An 18,357-nucleotide genomic window follows, 5' to 3' on the forward strand; every position below is an offset into this window, starting at 1 on the left:
TTGTTATTTCGGATGTTGCATCTTCTTATGCCTTTTCATGTTCACTGTTCTTGATATCGTAACAGAGTTCATTTCTATTGAGCTTTCCTCCATGACTTTATTTACAGCCCCAACATAGCACTATACACATGAGACGTGGAGTATTTGAGCTCGAGCTCAAATGCACGACACAAACAGTAAAAATAAAGAAAATAAAAACATTTTTTTAAAAATGGTATATTTTTGTGATGAACTTTGATAAATGTTATAAGTTTTGAGGAAGGCCTGACAAAAAAATGATGCTTTAAAAATGCTACTTTCAAAAGCATTTTAAAACACTATTATTTTTTTTTGCCACGTGTTACATGAATGTGATTTCATGATGAAAATTTACAAACACTTAAAATATTTGTGATCTGTCAAAGTTTATAAAAGATTCAGAATTTTTTGAAAAAGTTTGATTTTTTTTCGATTTTACTGTGGGTGCATTTGAGTTCGAGCTCAAGAGTACTTTCCTATATACATGGCACATCCGGCTACTTCATTATGTACAAAAGAAAAAAAGCATCATCACTTTACGATGTGAGTCAGGAGCCGTGGCATCAAACATTGATCATTATGTACATCACAAACCATGGTCGCCATAGCTCAGTGGTAGGTGTACAGAGCACCCCGCCTGCGTGCATGAGCATGGCGCACGGCGCGCTCAGCCGGCCGGCGTTCATCTGCATCTTCTCCTCTCGAGCATCTCGCTGAACTCGTCGTCGGTGGCCTTGAGCATGTCCGGCAGCGGCAGGTCGACGCCGGCGTCGGCGGCGGCGCGGTGCCGCGGCGCGATCCGCTTCTCGAGGCTGAAGGTGAAGTACTGCGGGAAGGCCTTGACGTCCTCCACGCCGCCGCCCATCTCCTCCACCAGGTACTCGAACTTGGGCTTGTAGTTCCTCTCCACGTTGAAGGTGAAGAGGGCCGGGCACCGGAGCGCCATGGCCACGGCGTCGTCCCGCGACATGCCCAGCCCGGCCAGGTACTCCAGCTTGGGCGCCATGGTGCGCTCCACGCTGGAGACGAGGAGGATGGGGTCCTGGAACGCCAGCGCGCGGTTGTCCCGGAAGCCGAGGCGGCGGAGGTAGATGAGCGCCGGCCGGAGCTGGTCGCGGACGCTGCAGGCCAGCACGCGCGGGCACTTGACGACCACGCGGCGGTAGGCGGTCTCCGGCACGCCGAGGTCGTCGGTGAGGAAGGCGAAGACGGGGCGGAGGTCGGCGCGGACGCTGGCGGTGAGGACCGACGGGCACATGCCGAAGACGCGGCCCAGGTCCTTGAACTGGAGCCCGCGTGACTGGAGGAAGGTGACCACCGCGTGGATGGACTCCGGCGCCGCGTCCCGGAGCGCCGGGTTCAGGGACAGCGCGCGCCCGTAGTCCACCCCCATCAGCTCCAGGCTCAGGATCTTGTCGCGCATCGCTGACGGCAGCTCCGGCAGGTGCAGAGACAGCGCCTCCGCCGGCGTCAACGACGCTGCGTTCTCTGCCGTCGTTGGCAGGGCGGTCGCCGCCGCAGCCACAGCCGGAGCCGGCAGCGACTTCGTTGGCTGCACGGTGGTGATCGCCGCCGCGGCGGTGGAAGGGAGCTTGGCGGAGGAGGGCAGGGAGTGGGGCTTCGCCACCGGGAGGGAGGTGGAGGCGTAGAAGCTGCAGAGCGGCATTGTCGCTCACGGCCGGAGCTTCTCTCCCAAATCTTCTTTTGATTTGATTGGGAGGTTCGGAGACTGGAGAGGGGAAGACGATGATGGGGTGCAGCGAAGTGGAATCTCATCCACTTCTCTATCCCATCGTCGGTGATGACCTGGCGCGCTGGGTGCTGCTCATTGGGTGGTCAGATTTTGAATCAGAAAGAGACCACTCGGACTCAGCACAGCAGTAGCTCCAACAGAGAAAACACGCGATATTCATATTTTTGTTATTAATAAAAGTGAAAAAGGCTGAAAGATATTTATTTTTTCATCATTGAAAGTGAAGTGTCTACTCTCTGGATTTGAACTAAATTCTTTATTCCCAAGGTCAAGGGTGACGCACCCTAAATATATGTTCCTTTGAACTAGGTGTCAGGCCTTTCCCAAGAATATAAACAGTGTTTTACAAGTTCAACATGGGGGCGAAAAACAATCAACTCACTTGCAAAATTCTGCAAATGTTCCTTTTGGAACAAGGGATGACGAGTTGAATCGACTCTTCGGATATAAAGACAGTAAAATCACTGGAACAACATGTGCAATTCCATGCCCACCATATGGGGCAACAATCTACAGACTAGCTCAAATGGTGAAATGGATTATTAACTTGTTTTCTTCCTCCGATGACAAACCTAATTTACGAAGGGTACGTACAGCAGGCAGCAGCACTGCATGTAAATAAGCACCCGGATGCGCCAATCTGGAGAACTTGGCCGAATGCCATGCATGTTTGGGAAGCAGGTGGACGAAACGAGCTGGGTATGAAGGAGCTTCGCTCAACATTTCCCATGGCTTTTGTTCACCGAAGTCCTTCTCGCCAGCTTGCAGTTTGAAGCTGCTTGATCATCCTGCACCACGCGTAAACCAGAGTTAAGTGAGAATAATTTGGTGCACAAACAAACATACTGTGTGAGTGGTTCAACTGTGCAAGCCGCACTGGTGGGGCCGCTCAGATGTCACAGCTAAATGCAGATCACTTACTCCAGGTTTTGAAATATGGACAACAGCTACCACCTTTCAATGTTTTATGGTGAACTCCGAAGAGTTGCAAAGAAGAAATGAACAAGATGAGCATGACAAAGATTACCATATTTAGCGAGGCCGCAGATTCAGACCGCATGGTTTGGTTTTGAGACTGACCAAGGGACTGGAATGTATCAAGTGCATCAACAGTTAGCTGCCAGCCAGAAAGTTGTGAACTGCCTGAGCTGGAACTAGTATCATAGCTGCAAGCTGCTGCAACAGTTCCATTGACCCATGGACAGTAACTGTTGTGATGCTTAACAGGATCAAAATCTGGAAGGCCTGGTTCATAGTCGTTTTCTCCATTTGTTGCTCCTGAGAAACAAATAATAGAGTACAAATATGAGCAAAAGGCAGATAACCAACCAGAAAAACATTAGAATAAGCACATTAGAAACATGTGTAAGAAATAATATAAACATGTGATTAGGCTGCGGGGAGCAGTCCGTTTAGGATGGCATATATATTGCTGGAATAGCAGGTGCTAAAACCGATCTGAGATCAGTACCACCTGTCCTGAAGCCTTAGCTGGCTGCTCCTTGGTCGCAAACAAATCACTTTGAATAAATTCAACTTCAAAGGAAGCATGGCTCGCAAGCACCTCTACCAGTCGAATAACCACAGTTTAATAGGAAAACATAGCATGAAGTCGCAAAAAATAACACAACTCCCCTCTTCCCCCCAAAAAAATGTATAGAAATATCATTTAGGTTATCTGTAGCAAGAAACAGGGTTGATGATAATTACCCAATCCATTCTGCAGATCATAATGCAACCCTTGATCATCAGTAGTCACTGCTTTGCCAACCTGCGTCACTTCCTCTTTAGATGCATCAAAACCAGCATACACCCCAGCATTGCAAGAGAGAGAAGGATGCATACTGCTTTCATGACCAATGGCATGTCCTACCTTTTTTCCACTCTCACCAGAATCAGCTTTATTAGAACCAAAATATTTTGATCCACTGTCAGCACGGCCTGCTGAACGGAACACAATATCTTGGCTGTCTCCATGAGGTTCTTCCCGGTCAACTTCTTCAGGTACAAACTCATCCATCAATCCAGGCCCTGGAACTGATTCACCGGTATGGCCCATTGTCTCAGTAAGGTCAGTAATAGGTTCTGCATCACCTACACCACTCTCAGTTCTTTGCACAGATACATCAATGCCATGAATTTCAGCCTCGTCACTAGCACCCATGCCAACACTTCCACCACTGATTCCTAAGCTAAGTTGATCCCTTGCAAAAGCAGGAGTTGTACCTGCATTAAGGACTTCCTCCCCTTCATTAGTACTGCTTCCTCCTATCTCCCTTCCATCACTTCCAGCAGCAGGTTGTGCACAAGCACTTTGCTGTGCTTGGTTGCTATCGTTGAGATCAAAGGCATCATTCATTTCAATGTTCCTGTGCCCACTAGATGAAGGCATATTAATATCTATACCAGCATCTGGATGGTACTCAACACTCTCCATTGAATCTTCATCAGCGCTGCGAACATCCATTGCGATAACAGAAGACGCCCTCATAGAATCTCTAGCAGATGGATGCTCAACAGGAGCTAGACCGACAGCTCTAGAGTGACCGAACATACTAATATCCACATCCAAGTCAAAGCACAAGTTTCTACTAGGACCAGCTCCAGAAGAAGATGGAAGATTGGCATCAAAAAAGTTGAACCCGCGGGATTTTTTATTCTTGGTATCTGAATCTTGCACGTCATCGTCAACTTCTTCACCATCACGATCAATGACAGTTCCTTCTATGCTGTCAGCATGTCGAATCCCGTCCTGTGGCTTGTCAGCTGTGCTCCCGCCTTCCTCAAGGTTACGCTTCCGCGAGCTTGGACCCCGAGACTCATATGATGTTGCACGATCACCAACTTCACTTCCAGCGGGCTGTGCAATCATCAGATCTCTTCCCATTCCTCCATTACAACACTCAGATGCAACAGCCACTGAAGAATGAAGTGGTGGTAGTCCTCCAGCCATCGATAGATTAAGGTCTACTCCAGCATTTGATACTAATTTCCCCTCATAAGTTGCTGCTTCATCACGTCCTTCAGCTTGATCTCTTACCACCCCATCATTAACCCATCCATTGATCCCACTCGCTGCACTAATTCCACGCGTCAGTGTTAGCTTTTTGCCTGTTTCTGGTGCATCAGTGTTATTTGGACTAAAACGAGTAGGACGTGACACAGATCTGAAGTCCCAGATCCTAACTGTAGCCCCACACAGGCTGCAATCTAATAAAGGCGAGCTCATGCTGCATCCCGAATCTTTGAGGGGCCTTTTGCCTTTTCCTTTATCTTTCTTGGCTGATGCAGAGAATGAACTTTTCTGGTGTTCAACAAGGGGGGAATAAAACATTTCATCTGGTTCATTTGAAAGTGCATTTTTAGCTGAGTGGGTTGAGTTTTCTTCACAGTCCTGAACATTTGGAAGCCACCTAGGCTCCCATCCACAAAGGCTTATAAGCTTCTGCGCCTAGAAAGTAAACCAGGATAAATCTTTAAATTAAAGGAAGATACAAGATCGAAAGGCATCCAATAATACTACAGTGGTGCTACAAATCACACATACGAGAAAAAGAAAAACATACTCTTGAGTAGCCACATGAAGAACCTTGCTGGATGTCGACTCCTGGTGTATTCTCAGCTTTGTAACCCAGCTCCCCAGATAAGAAGCTAAGTGATTGGGTTAATAGGCGGTTAATCTGAGCGGCCCTTGTCAACCTCATGTTCTCAATTGCAGATGGAGCAATCACAGGAAGAGAGAGAAACTGTAGAAGTCCATCGCATCGATCTTTAAAACCTCCAATAAGCGCTGACTGTGTAAGGTGGAGCTGAACCAAGCTATCAGCACAGCTATTGCCCCTCCAGGGACAGGTATTCTTGTGTGATGCATCAAGCTGCCCCGCAAAGGCTTCTCCAGCTTTTGTAACTAATAGAGAACACAAAAAGAAAGGTTTCACAGCTGAATAAAATTCAGTTTGCAAAGGTGGGTGTACAACAAATTTTTTTCCAGCCTAACACAACAGCAAGACATGAATAACATCAGTGAGACTTATGAACGATTATGGCACCGGACATATATGTTACCGTTGATACTATGCAATGTTGTCACTTAATTTTATTAAAACAATGGCAGGTGTTAATTCAGTAAATTAATCTGTTAAATATTAATAATTGTGAAGCAAGAGTAACCTGTAGATATATTTTTTATCAGCAAGGAGCACAACATACCATGGCTCATGTAAAATTTGAAACTATTGTTATACCAGATCAAATCTATTTAGTTAGACTGAAAGGTGGAAATACTGACATCTGCAGAAACCTGTGTACCAGGACATAGCAATACGAGCTACTTCTCAAACAAATGTAGTTTCAGCAAAATCACATACCTTCAGTTGGGGACCAGGATGCCACTGCACTGAATATAAGATGCGCACCACATGATTCACATTCAATTTTGTCCATATCAACATTTACCCAGCCTCTTTGAGAACAAGCCAATGAACTAGCAGCCTGCGAAAGTTAATTTCAGCATATCTTATGATGGCAGGAGTAATTTTTTCTTAAATAGTCCATAATGTTATTCTAATTTGAACCAAATAAAAAACACTGAAATGCCAATTACATCAAAGAAAGGAAGGAACTGTGGCCTTGATCAAATCCAGTATTAACTAAACTAGCGATAAACATCATAAGTGATATCATAGGAAAAGTCTGACTGTGCTTATGGATTTAGGTTACCATGAGTCCATGAAAACTAATAAAATATAAAAGGCAAAGTGAACACAGCACGGCATTCAGCAGTTGTATCTTGATACTTTCAACAATGTTAAATTCCTATAAACAAGAAAGAAGAGATGACCTTCGGTTTAGCATCCCAAGTTGAAGGTTTGAATGTTGCCAGTCGACGAAGTAAGTCTCCACGCTCCCATGGTCTACAAGATGGTGCAGAATCCAAAGCAGTTCCAGCAGCATCAAAGCTATGAGCAGGCCCATAGGCATGTGGTGCAACGTGTGATGAGGAATCAACCCTGGAAGCCTGTCTGTTACCCAGCCAATCTATGCTTACTATATTAATTTGCATAGCAGGTGATGAGGCACCAGCAGAACTGAGAAAGGAAAAAAGGGTTCAGTGCGATCAATTGAAAGTTAGGAGTTTATGACAAGACTCTCAACAAAGTATTGGCCACCTGGCCGAACCCTAATAAATTGCAAAAAGATGATACTGAAATAAGTTTTTTCCTCCAAACAAATCTATAGGGGAAAAACACTTGTAAAGCTTTAAGAATTCTAACAAGCAGAAATAGCAGCACTGCAGACCCAGGTCTGAGAAACTATTTGGCATCGCAAGCTCCAAGAATAGCATAAGGTTTTGTATCATCCAGTTCCAGGCACAGTGCATCATCTTTTCCCACTTTACAGAGGCGACGACCATTAGACAACCAAAATCCTGGGGTTCACAACCAGGGACAGAACAACTGATGCAGAAGGCACGGCAGCTGGTTTGTTATCAAGATGCTCACTTGCTCAGGAATCTGCTGAAACCTCTGTTCAGGATGGTGAGGTGCCTATTTTTGATGATTTCAGATGTGCAATATGGCTAGTTGCGTTTGCTTGTGGTCTCTTCAGCTGGTGGTACTTTTCCTGTATGGTTGTACGATAGTGCTACTAGGTTTTCGGGCTGTAGCTTCTAACCGAGAAATACTGCAATTGGCGCATGCGTCGAACCCGACAGCCCTTCTCCTTACTCCTTTCTAAACTTGTTGGATGCTATTTCATCATCATAACTGATAAAAGAAAAGGTACTAGAAAAATACACAGCAAAACCCCTATATTTTCAAACACTGGGTACGGATTGAGCCACCAAATATCTTCCGCTTAGACCTAAACAAAATCATGTAGGATCTCATACGACTATAGGAGAGTGACAAGGTGATGGCTGCAGATCATACCATCCTTCCTACTACCCAATGGTATAATCGAACATCTACACACACTGTCTGCCTGCTACCCCGCGAACCCCACCTGCGGTCCTACCCTAGGTCTCCGCAGGAATCGTGCCCAAAACAAATCCAGCTCTCGTCTCCATACGGCGAATCTACCACCAGGAGAGAAGGGGTGGGGGGCGAGGAGCGACGGAGACCGTACCTGGCCACCGGGGTGGGCGGCGGCGACGACGACCGGACGACGGCGACCTGCGGCTCGGCCGCCGCCCCCGACGAGCTCCTGACCTCCTCCCGCATCTCCCCTCTCTCGCTCGCTGTGGCGCCTCTCGCTCCTCCCTCTCCTGGGGCGGAATGGGGAAATGAGCTCCTGACCGCGACGCGCAGAGCGAATTAACGGCGGTGCCACCGGTCGTTAGCCCCGTCTCACGCCGTCAACCTCACGGCCCGTTCAACCCAAAGCCCACATCACGTGGGCCGGACATGGCCCCCACCTTTGCGGGCTATCCACCGGGCCTAGCTGAGGCCCGTATTCCTCGTCACACTCTCTCTCCGTGCTGACCTGACCCATGGGCTCTCCCACCTGCAGCATTTCTGCTTCTTCTTCTCCCCCGATCTCTCCTCCGCGACCTGCTCCGATACCCTGCGAGCACGGACTCCTGCAAGCGGAAGGGGCTTCTCAGGCGAGCTCGCAGGCGTGATGGACGAGGCGGGCACCTCGGCGTCCGCAGGCTCCGCACCGCGCGGGGGGCGCCCGGCGAGATCGGGAGGTGAGCCAGGTTTTGACCACGCCGCACGCTTCGATTCGGTCGCTGATGAGCTGTGTAGTGCCTCCATCTGCTCGAGCAGGTTGTTCCGTGTGCTAGGGCTGGTAGCCTCCTGCGATCTCGAGAAATTTATGCGACAAAATGCCTCTTAGCTGCTATGTATGGATTTACTTCTGCGTGCTACGGTGGTCGCTTTACTTTGGTGATCTTAGGTGTGGGCATGCTATGTTAGTGTGCTGCATCCAGAGGCCATTTGCATAGGTTTAATCGAGTGAGATGCAAATGTTGATGCACTATCAGCAAGCTTGTCGCATCAAATTTGTTGAAGTTGATTATTAGACAATGAGACAGTGAATGCCCTTTACGCGCTTACAGATTATAAGTTTCTTCCTTCCTGATGCTATCTAGGTTGATCATGTCGGTTTTGCAGTATTCTATAAATTCACCCAGCAGGATCTTCCAGCTTGGAAACCGGCAATGACACCAGGATACGTAAGCTGGCACTGACACTAAACATAGGTTTTTACATATGGCATTATGTGCTTTCTTAGTAACTTATATGGCATTACTTCCATTGTTGCAGGTGATAGCCATTTTCTTGGTAATTGGGATTATTTTTGTACCGGTCGGACTAATTTGCCTTCAAGCTTCAAACAGAGTAATTGATTTCTTTTCTATCTGATATATGCTGAATTGGCATTTGTTCGGCTGTCATGCTAAATGTGCACTCCCTGCTCTGGGCGTGCAGGTTGCAGAAGTTGTTCACCGCTATGATATTGATTGTCTACCTAATGCTTACAGAAGTAATAAGCAGGCTTATATCAAAGACAGCTCAATTTCGAAGAAGTGTATTCAGAAAGTGAAGGTAGTGTCTTATCGGACCTCATTTCTCCTACTTACTTGTCATCTGACTACAGTCTGGACTATATTTTCTTTGTATAACGGACTGAGTTCAGTATGGGACTTTGAGATTACATCAGACACATATTACAGTTTCTCTTTTCCTATCTTCCTAATATTTCTAGTACTTATATGTTACTTCCTCAGAAAAATGTTGAGACTTGAGAGTGTATGTTTACAGGTTCAATACCATATGAAAGCTCCAATTTATGTGTATTATGAACTCGACAACTACTACCAGAATCATCGTAGGTAATTATACAACTGGTTAAATTTACTTGTCAACGTCTTAGAAGAAGAAACACTATGTCCTCTCTTGCTGAAACAAAAGGAATCTGTTAATGCGAACAGGTATATCAAAAGTAGAAGCGACAAACAACTACGCTATGGGCTGAAGTACACTGATAGCTCATGCAGTCCAATAGAAAGGAGCAACGGCCTTCCAATTGTTCCCTGCGGATTGATTGCCTGGAGCTTGTTCAATGATACTTATGACTTTACCCGTGGATCCATGGGAATAATGGTTGATAGGAAAAATATTTCATGGAGAAGTGATCGGGAACATAAGTATGGCAAGGATGTCTATCCTTTCAACTTTCAGAATGGATCCTTGATTGGAGGAGGGAAGCTTGACCCTGATATACCAGTGAGTACTACTATATCTAGATCTAGAATGTTGTTGGTTGCTCATGCAATAGTCTACATTTTTCCTTATGAAGACAAGTTAATGCTAGTTTCCTTTCATGTTAACTAAACAACCGGTGTCTTTTTGCCAGCTAAGCAATCAGGAAGATCTTATTGTGTGGATGCGCGCAGCTGCTCTTCCCCAGTTTCGAAAGCTGTATGGTGTCATTGAAGAGGATATACAAGCTGACGAAATCATTACCATGCACATAACAAACAATTACAATACCTACAGTTTTGGTGGAAAGAAAAGCCTGGTTCTTACAACATCAACCTGGCTAGGTGGCAAGAATGACTTCCTTGGATATGCGTACCTTATCACTGGTTCCTCGAGCATTTTCTTGTCCATTGTCTTTGCTCTGATCCATGTGAAAATCCCAAGGTAATCGATAAGGTGAATGTATCGAAATATCCTTTGTCCATATCTCTCTTAGTGCATGTTGTCTGAAAGCGATAGATATGCTGGTCTTTGATTTTTTTCCCCTCGTACAGCCTAACACTGTATTTACACAACAGTAAACAAAACCTCCTAGTGATGATTGGTTAATTGCAGGTGTATTGACATATACACTGTAATTTTTTGATTAGCTAGATCTTTTTCTCACGGTGGATGAATTTGCAGGCCACAAGGTGATGCTGCTTACCTATCTTGGAGCAGGAAAAACGGCAATAACTAAGCTTCTGTGCACAATTCGTTTTGTGTGTAAGGTAAATGCTCCATCAACACCAGCCCCCCTGTAAAACAACAAGAGAATACCTTCTTCCTTTTTCCCTGTAACAACATGCAGTTGAGATAATGTTCCAAGTACTTTGCCATGCAGAGCTAGTAGCTTAGAACCCTGTCCGGAGGTTCATTATGTCTCGGTGAGTGCACCCTGTCTTGAGGGAAATGGCATAGTAGCAGCAGCTTCAGGTTTCATACACACATACTTGGATGCAGCATGAAATGTTTGATGACTGCTGAGGATGTATCTGGTCGGCCATGGTTCATTGACATGTTCGTGCGAAATTTGGAATAGCCCTCCGACGGGGCCCTTGAAGAAAAGTAGGGTCGTATAAAACTGATATATGTGTGTATAAAGCGCCATACCATGTACTCCATGATGCTGTACGAATGAATGTACTTACAATATTTCAGTTTCACATCGACAGTGAAGCATGGCGTTAGAGCAACTTCAATGTGGTGACCCAAACGAACAATGGACACCAATTTTGTATGTCCGCCCTGTTGTGTCAGCTTTTTTCTTTTGGGTCGGCCTGTACGCCCAACGAGGTGGATGCATTTTGTGCCATGTCCACCCGCGTCGACGAAGAAATCATGAGGCCGTGCCGGCGACGAAGCCACAAGATCACTCGTGCTCTGCTCGTGCCCATGCTTCGTCGAGCTCATGCCCTGTCGCGCCCGCCCGCTTGTGCTCCTCTCGTGCCCATGCTTAATCCACCTCATGCTCCGTCGCGCCCGCTCCCGACCATGCTCCGTCGAGCTCACGCTCCGGCGCGTCTGTTAGAATTAGTCCATGTATTCAGTTTGTACATTGTAAAGGTCACTCCGTGTTTGTAGGATCTGACCAAGGCTGGCCTACATGCCATGCGGTTCAGCTCTCCAACCCCTTCATATATACTTGTACTCTCCTGCTACCGCCGCCCCTGCCTCGGCCTCTTCTGCGCCCACCTCGCCGCCGCTCCACCTCAGCACCAGCTCCTCTCTTCCGCATGGTACACCTCCCTCCTCTGGATCTCAGTTCGCCCCCATCTTCACCTCGGCTCCTCCGGCGCCGGTGCCACCCGCACCTCGCCACCCCATCTTCTCAGACCACATCACCAATCACATCAAATTCTTCCTCAACCCTGCCAACCACAACTACCACAAGTGGAAGTCTTTCTTCCTCATGGTTCTGATCTGCTACGGTGTTCTCTTCCTCATCGAGCATTCCCCTCCTCCCAACACTAATGCCTCCTATCTTGAGCTCGATGCCCACGTTGCTCTCTGGATCTACGCCACACTTATGAATTCCATGGTCGACCACGTCGTTGGCACCACCACTACCTTCGCCATCAGGAAGAAAAGCAAGGATTTCTTCCTTGCAAATCGAGCTACCCGGTTCATGGTCCTCAACCGGCAGTATCGTAATCTCAAGTAGAGTGATCTCTCCATGTCCGAGTATGCGCGCCGCATGAAACTTCTCACCGTCGGCCTTGCTGATATAGATCACGCCATCACCGAGAATGATCTCACCACCCAGTTTCTCCACGGCCTCGGCAAGCACCTCGACACCATTCGCGTCGTCCTCGGCGATCAATAGCTCCCATTCGACACCGTCCTCTCCCGGATCATCATGGCTGAGGAATCGCAGGCGGAACGCGCCGCCGAGGAGAGTGCCTCGGCGTTTGCCTTCCCTGGTGGTGACCGCGGTCTCGGCAGCAGCTCCGGGGTGGGGGCGCACGGCTCTGGTGAGCGCAGCCAAAGCGGTGGCTCCTCCGACCGCGCTCACGGCTCCCCTCTTCCCCCAACAACCACCCCCTGGTCGTGGTCGCGATGATGGTGACCGTGGTAGCGACCGTGGCGACTCTGCTGGATGTGGCCAGCAACCCCAGCCTCTGATCTCGCCATTCACTAGCTACTTTGCGTCGTACGACATGGTTTTGCCCTCGTCGCGCTCCAACTGGGTGCCTCCCAACGTCGCCTGCATCCTTGGTCCACGCCCCGGCGCCCATGCTCAGGCATACACCATGTACCCACCTGCACCACCGCCTGGACCGTACCCACCCTTGCAACCACCATGGGAGCACCTTGCCATGATCAACGCCGCCTTCAGCAACTCCGACATCAACCAACAACCCGCCCCCGAGTGGTACCTGGGCAATGGCGCTTCCACGCACGTGACCGGCAACCAAGGTATTTTAACCTCGTCTAGTCATTCATTATGTTATGTTCCTCCCAGTATACTTGTTGGCAATGGACAACACATTCCCGTCACACCCATCGGCTCCACTACACTCCACCCTCACAATTTTTGCCTCACGGACATTCTTGTCTCTCCAAACATTGTTACCAACCTTCTTTTCATTCGCAGATTTACCAAAGATAACTCATGCTCTCTTGAATTTTTTCTGTGTAGTTTTCTTATGAAGGATCTGTTGGGGAACGTCGCATGGGAAACAAAAAATTTCCTACGCGCACGAAGACCTATCATGGTGATGTCCATCTACGAGAGGGGATGAGTGATCTACGTACCCTTGTAGATCGTACAGCAGAAGCGTTAGAGAACGCGGTTGATGTAGTGGAACGTCCTCACGTCCCTCGATCCGCCCCGCGAACAATCCCGCGATCAGTCCCACGATCTAGTACCGAACGGACGGCACCTCCGCGTTCAGCACACGTACAGCTCGACGATGATCTCGGCCTTCTTGATCCAGCAAGAGAGACGGAGAGGTAGAAGAGTTCTCCGGCAGCGTGACGGCGCTCCGGAGGTTGGTGATGACCTTGTCTCAGCAGGGCTCCGCCCGAGCTCCGCAGAAACGCGATCTAGAGGAAAACCCGTGGAGGTATGTGGTCGGGCTGTCGTGGAAAAGTCGTCTCAAATCAGCCCTAAAACCCCACTATATATAGGAGGAGGAGGGGGGAGACTTGCCTTGGGGTCCAAGGACTCCCAAGGGAGTCGGCCGAGCCAAGGGGGAAGGCCTCCCCCTCCCAAACCGAAATCCACTTGGTTTGGAAGGTGGAGTCCTTCTTCCCTTTCCCACCTCCTTCTTTTTTTTTCCTTTCCTCTTTGATTTTCTTTCCTATGCGCATAGGCCTCTCTTGGGCTGTCTCACCAGCCCACTAAGGGCTGGTGTGGCACCCCAAACACCCATGGGCTTCCCCGGGGTGGGTGGCCCCCCCGGTGAACTCTCGGAACCCATTCGTCATTCCCGGTACATTCCCGGTAACTCCGAAAACCTTCCGGTAATCAAATGAGGTCATCCTATATATCAATCTTCGTTTCCGGACCATTCCGGAAAACCTCGTGACGTCCTTGATCTCCTCCGGGACTCCAACAACATTCGGTAACCAACCATATAACTCAAATACGCATAAAACAACGTCGAACCTTAAGTGTGCAGACCCTGCGGGTTCGAGAACTATGTAGACATGACCCGAGAGACTCCTCGGTCAATATCCAATAGCGGGACCTGGATGCCCATATTGGATCCTACATATTCTACGAAGATCTTATCGTTTGAACCTCAGTGCCAAGGATTCATATAATCCCGTATGTCATTCCCTTTGTCCTTCGGTATGTTACTTGCCCGAGATTCGATCGTCACTATCCGCATACCTATTTCAATCTCGTTTACCGGCAAGTCTCTTTACTCGTTCCGTAATACAAGATCGCGTAACTTACACTAAGTCACATTGCTTGCAAGGCTTGTGTGTGATGTTGTATTACCGAGTGGGCCCCGAGATACCTCTCCGTCACACGGAGTGACAAATCCCAGTCTCAATCCATACTAACTCAACGAACACCTTCGGAGATACCTGTAGAGCATCTTTATAGTCACCCAGTTACGTTGTGACGTTTGATACACACAAAGCATTCCTTCGGTGTCCGTGAGTTATATGATCTCATGGTCATAGGAACAAATACTTGACACGCAGAAAACAGTAGCAACAAAATGACACGATCAACATGCTACGTCTATTAGTTTGGGTCTAGTCCATCACGTGATTCTCCTAATGACGTGATCCAGTTATCAAGTGACAACACTTGCCTATGGTCAGGAAACCTTGACCATCTTTGATCAACGAGCTAGTCAACTAGAGGCTTACTAGGGACAGTGTTTTGTCTATGTATCCACACAAGTATTGTGTTTCCAATCAATACAATTATAGCATGGATAATAAACGATTATCATGAACTAAGAAATATAATAATAACTAATTTATTATTGCCTCTAGGGCATATTTCCAACAGTCTCCCACTTGCACTAGAGTCAATAATCTAGTTCACATCACCATGTGATTCCAACGAATCCAACACCCATATAGTTATGGGGTCTGATCACGTCTTGCTCGTGAGAGAGGTTTTAGTCAACGGTTATGAAACTTTCAGATCCGTGCGTTCTTTACAAATATTTATGTCATCTTATAGATGTTGCTACTACATGCTATTCGGAAATGCTCCAAATATCTACTCTACTATACGAATCCGTTTCACTACGCATAGTTATTCGGATTAGTGTCAAAGCTTGCATCGACGTAACCCTTTACGACGAACTCTTCAACCACCTCCATAATCGAGAAAAATTCCTTAGTCCATTAGTAACTAAGGATAAATTTTGACCGCTGCTAGTGATTCAATCATGGATCACTCTCTGCACCTCTCAACATACTTTGAGTAAAGGCACACATCAGGTGCGGTACACAGCATGGCATACTTTAGATTCTACGGCTAAGGCATAGAAGACGACCTTCGTCTATTCTCTTTATTCTGCCGGGGTCGGGTTTTGAGTCTTACTCAAATTCACACCTCACAACGCAACCAAGAACTCCTTCTTTGCTGATCTATTTTGAACTCCTTCAAAAACTTGTCAAGGCATGCATCTTGTTGAAACTTCCATTAAGCGCTTTCGATCTATCTCCATAGATCTTTGATGCTCAACGTTCAAGTAGCTCAATCCAAGTATTCCTTTGAAAACTCCTTTCAAACAACCTTGTATGTTTTACAGAAATTCTACATTACTTCTGATCCACAATATGTCAACCACATATACTTATCAGAAATTCTATAGTGCTCCCACTCACTTCTTTGGAAATACAAGTTTCTAATAAACCTTGTACAAACCCAAAATCTTTGATCATCTCATCAAAGTGTATATTCCAACTCCGAGATGCTTGCACCAGTCCATTGAAGGATCACTGGAGCTTGCATACTTGCTAGTATCTTTAGGATCGACAAAACCTTTTGGTTGTATCACATACAATGTTTGCTCAAGGAAACCGTCGAGAAAACAATGTTTTGACATCCTACGTGCAATATTTCATAAATAATGCATCAACAACTAACATAATTCTAACAGACCTTTAGCATCGCTACGAGTGAGAAAGTCTCATCATAGTCAACTGTTTGATCTTGTCGAAAACATCTTTGCGACAAGTCGAGCTTTTCTTAATAGTGACTTATCACCATCATCGTCTGTCTTCTTTTAAAGATCCATCTTTACTCAATAGTCTTATGACCATCAAGTAGTTCTTTCAAAGTCTACACTTTGTTTTCATACATGGATCCTCTCTCGGATTTCATGGCTTCCAGCCATTTGTCGGAATCTGGGCCCACCATCGCTTTCTCCATAACTCGTAGGTTCACTGTTGCTCAACAACATGACCTCCAAGACAGGGTTACCGTACCACTCTGTAGTAGTATGCGACCTTGTCAACCTACGAGGCTTGTAGTAACTTGATCCGATGCTTGATGATCACCATCATCAGCTTCCACTTCAATTGGTGTAGGCGCCACAGGAACAACTTCCTGCGCCCTGCTACACACTGGTTGAAATGATGGTTCAATAACCTCATCAAGTTCTACTACCCTCCCACTCAATTCTTTCGAGAGAAACCTTTTCTCGAGAAAGGATCCGTTTCTAGAAACAAACACTTTGCTTTCGGATATGAGATAGGAGATGTACCCAACTGTTTTGGATATCCTATGAAGATGCATTTATCCGCTTTGGGTTCGAGCTTATCAGACTGAAACTTTTTCACATAAGTGTCGAAGCCCCAAACTTTCAAGAAACGACAGTTTAGATTTCTCTAAACCTCAGTCTGTACTGTGTCATCTCAACGGAAATACGCGGTGCCCTATTTAAAGTGAGTGCGGTTGTCTCTAATGCATAACCCATAAACGATAGTGGTAATTCGATAAGAGACATCATAGTATGCACCATACCAAATAGTGCGTGGCTATGACGTTCAGACACATCATCACAATATGATGTTCCAGGTGGCATGAACTGCGAAACAATTTCCACATTGTCTTAACTGCGTACCAAAATTCGTAACTCAGATATTCATCTCCATGATCATATCGTAGTCAGTTTATCCTCTTATTACGACGAACTTCACTCTGAAACGAAATTGAACTTTTCAACATCTCAGACTTGTGATTCATTAAGTAAATACTCCTGTATCTACTCAAATCGTCAGTGAAGTAAGAACATAATGATATCCACTGCGTGCCTTAGCACCCATTGGACTGCATACATCAAAATGTATCACTTCCAACAAGTTACTATCTTATTTCATCTCAATGAAAACAAGGCCTTGCTCATGTGGTATGATTTGCATGTCACTAGTGATTCGAAATCAGGTGAGTACAAAGATCCATCAGCATGGAGCCTCTTCATGCAATTTATACTAACATGACTCAAGCGGCAGTGCCACAAGTAAGTGGTGCTATCATCATTAACTCGTATCTTTTGGCACCAATATCATGAACATGTGTAACACTACGATCGAGATTCAATAAACCATTGAAGGTGAATATTCAAGAAAATAGAGTAACCATTATTCTCTTTAAATGAATAATCGTATTGCAATAAACACGATCCAATCATGTTCATGCTTAACGCAAGCACCAAATAACAATTATTTAGGTTCAACACCAATCCCGATGGTAGAGGGAGCGTGCGACGTTTGATTATATCAACCTTGGAAACACTTCCAACACGTATCGTCACCTCGCCTTTAGCTAGTCTCCGTTTATGCCGTAGCTTTCATTTCGCGTTACTAATCACTTAGCAACCGAACCGGTATCCAATACCCTCGTGCTACTAGGAGTACTAGTAAAGTACACATCAACATTATGTATATCAAATATACTTCTCTCGACTTTTGCCAGCCTTCTTATCTACCAAGTATCTAGAGTTGCTCCGCCTCAGTGACTGTTCCCCTTATTACAGAAGCACTTAGTCTCGGGTTTGGGTTTAATCTTGGGTATCTTCATTAGCGCAGCAACTGTTATGCCGTTTCACGAAGTATCCCTTCTAGCCCTCGCCTTTCTTGAAACTTAGTGGTTTTTCAAACCATCAACTATTGATGCTCCTTCTTGATTTCTACTTTCGCAGTGTCAAACGTCGCGAATCGCTCAAGGATCATTGTATCTATCCTTGATATGTTATAGTTCATCACGAAGCTCTCAAAGCTTGGTGGCAGTGACTTTTGGAGAACCATCACTATCTCATCTGGAAGATTAGCTCCCACTTGATTCAAGTGATTGTCGTACTCAGAAAATCTGAGCACACGCTCAACGATTGAGCTTTTCTCCTTTACTTTGTG

The 18,357-nt window shown here is 46.4% G+C and overlaps 3 protein-coding genes across 6 annotated transcripts; 1 reads left to right on the forward strand and 2 right to left on the reverse strand.

The window, feature by feature from the left end:
* Nucleotides 1-473: 473 nt before the first annotated feature.
* On the reverse strand, nt 474-1,767 carry LOC123452572 (transcription termination factor MTEF1, chloroplastic-like). The gene has a single exon (XM_045129247.1). It carries the CDS (start codon nt 1,682-1,684, stop codon nt 701-703), a length of 984 nt encoding a protein of 327 aa, XP_044985182.1. The 5' UTR covers nt 1,685-1,767; the 3' UTR covers nt 474-700.
* A 424-nt stretch (nt 1,768-2,191) lies between these two features.
* LOC123452569 lies at nt 2,192-8,051 on the reverse strand. 2 transcript variants are annotated; one of them, XM_045129242.1, is made up of 8 exons: nt 7,898-8,051; nt 6,612-6,858; nt 6,139-6,262; nt 5,338-5,678; nt 3,645-5,222; nt 3,482-3,542; nt 2,799-3,049; nt 2,192-2,559 (listed from the first exon to the last, which is right to left on the reverse strand). In XM_045129242.1, the coding sequence occupies exons 1-8, from the start codon at nt 7,990-7,992 to the stop codon at nt 2,488-2,490; spliced, it is 2,769 nt and encodes a 922-aa protein (XP_044985177.1). In that variant the 5' UTR covers nt 7,993-8,051; the 3' UTR covers nt 2,192-2,487. The 2 variants fall into 2 exon arrangements, with proteins under 2 accessions (XP_044985177.1, XP_044985176.1); XM_045129241.1 differs by having other exon boundaries at nt 3,482-5,222.
* A 209-nt stretch (nt 8,052-8,260) lies between these two features.
* Nucleotides 8,261-11,260, forward strand: LOC123452571 (putative ALA-interacting subunit 2). 3 transcript variants are annotated; one of them, XM_045129243.1, is made up of 9 exons: nt 8,265-8,471; nt 8,890-8,951; nt 9,043-9,117; nt 9,208-9,324; nt 9,541-9,611; nt 9,711-10,005; nt 10,136-10,425; nt 10,666-10,751; nt 10,865-11,260. In XM_045129243.1, the coding sequence occupies exons 1-8, from the start codon at nt 8,393-8,395 to the stop codon at nt 10,718-10,720; spliced, it is 1,044 nt and encodes a 347-aa protein (XP_044985178.1). In that variant the 5' UTR covers nt 8,265-8,392; the 3' UTR covers nt 10,721-10,751; nt 10,865-11,260. The 3 variants fall into 3 exon arrangements, with proteins under 3 accessions (XP_044985180.1, XP_044985178.1, XP_044985179.1); XM_045129244.1 differs by having other exon boundaries at nt 8,265-8,462; XM_045129245.1 differs by lacking the exon at nt 10,865-11,260 and having other exon boundaries at nt 8,261-8,471; nt 10,136-10,437.
* The last annotated feature ends 7,097 nt before the right edge of the window (nt 11,261-18,357 follow it).

The sequence above is a fragment of the Hordeum vulgare genome, chromosome 5H, assembly GCF_904849725.1.
Source record: "Hordeum vulgare subsp. vulgare chromosome 5H, MorexV3_pseudomolecules_assembly, whole genome shotgun sequence".
Lineage (NCBI taxonomy): Eukaryota > Viridiplantae > Streptophyta > Magnoliopsida > Poales > Poaceae > Hordeum > Hordeum vulgare.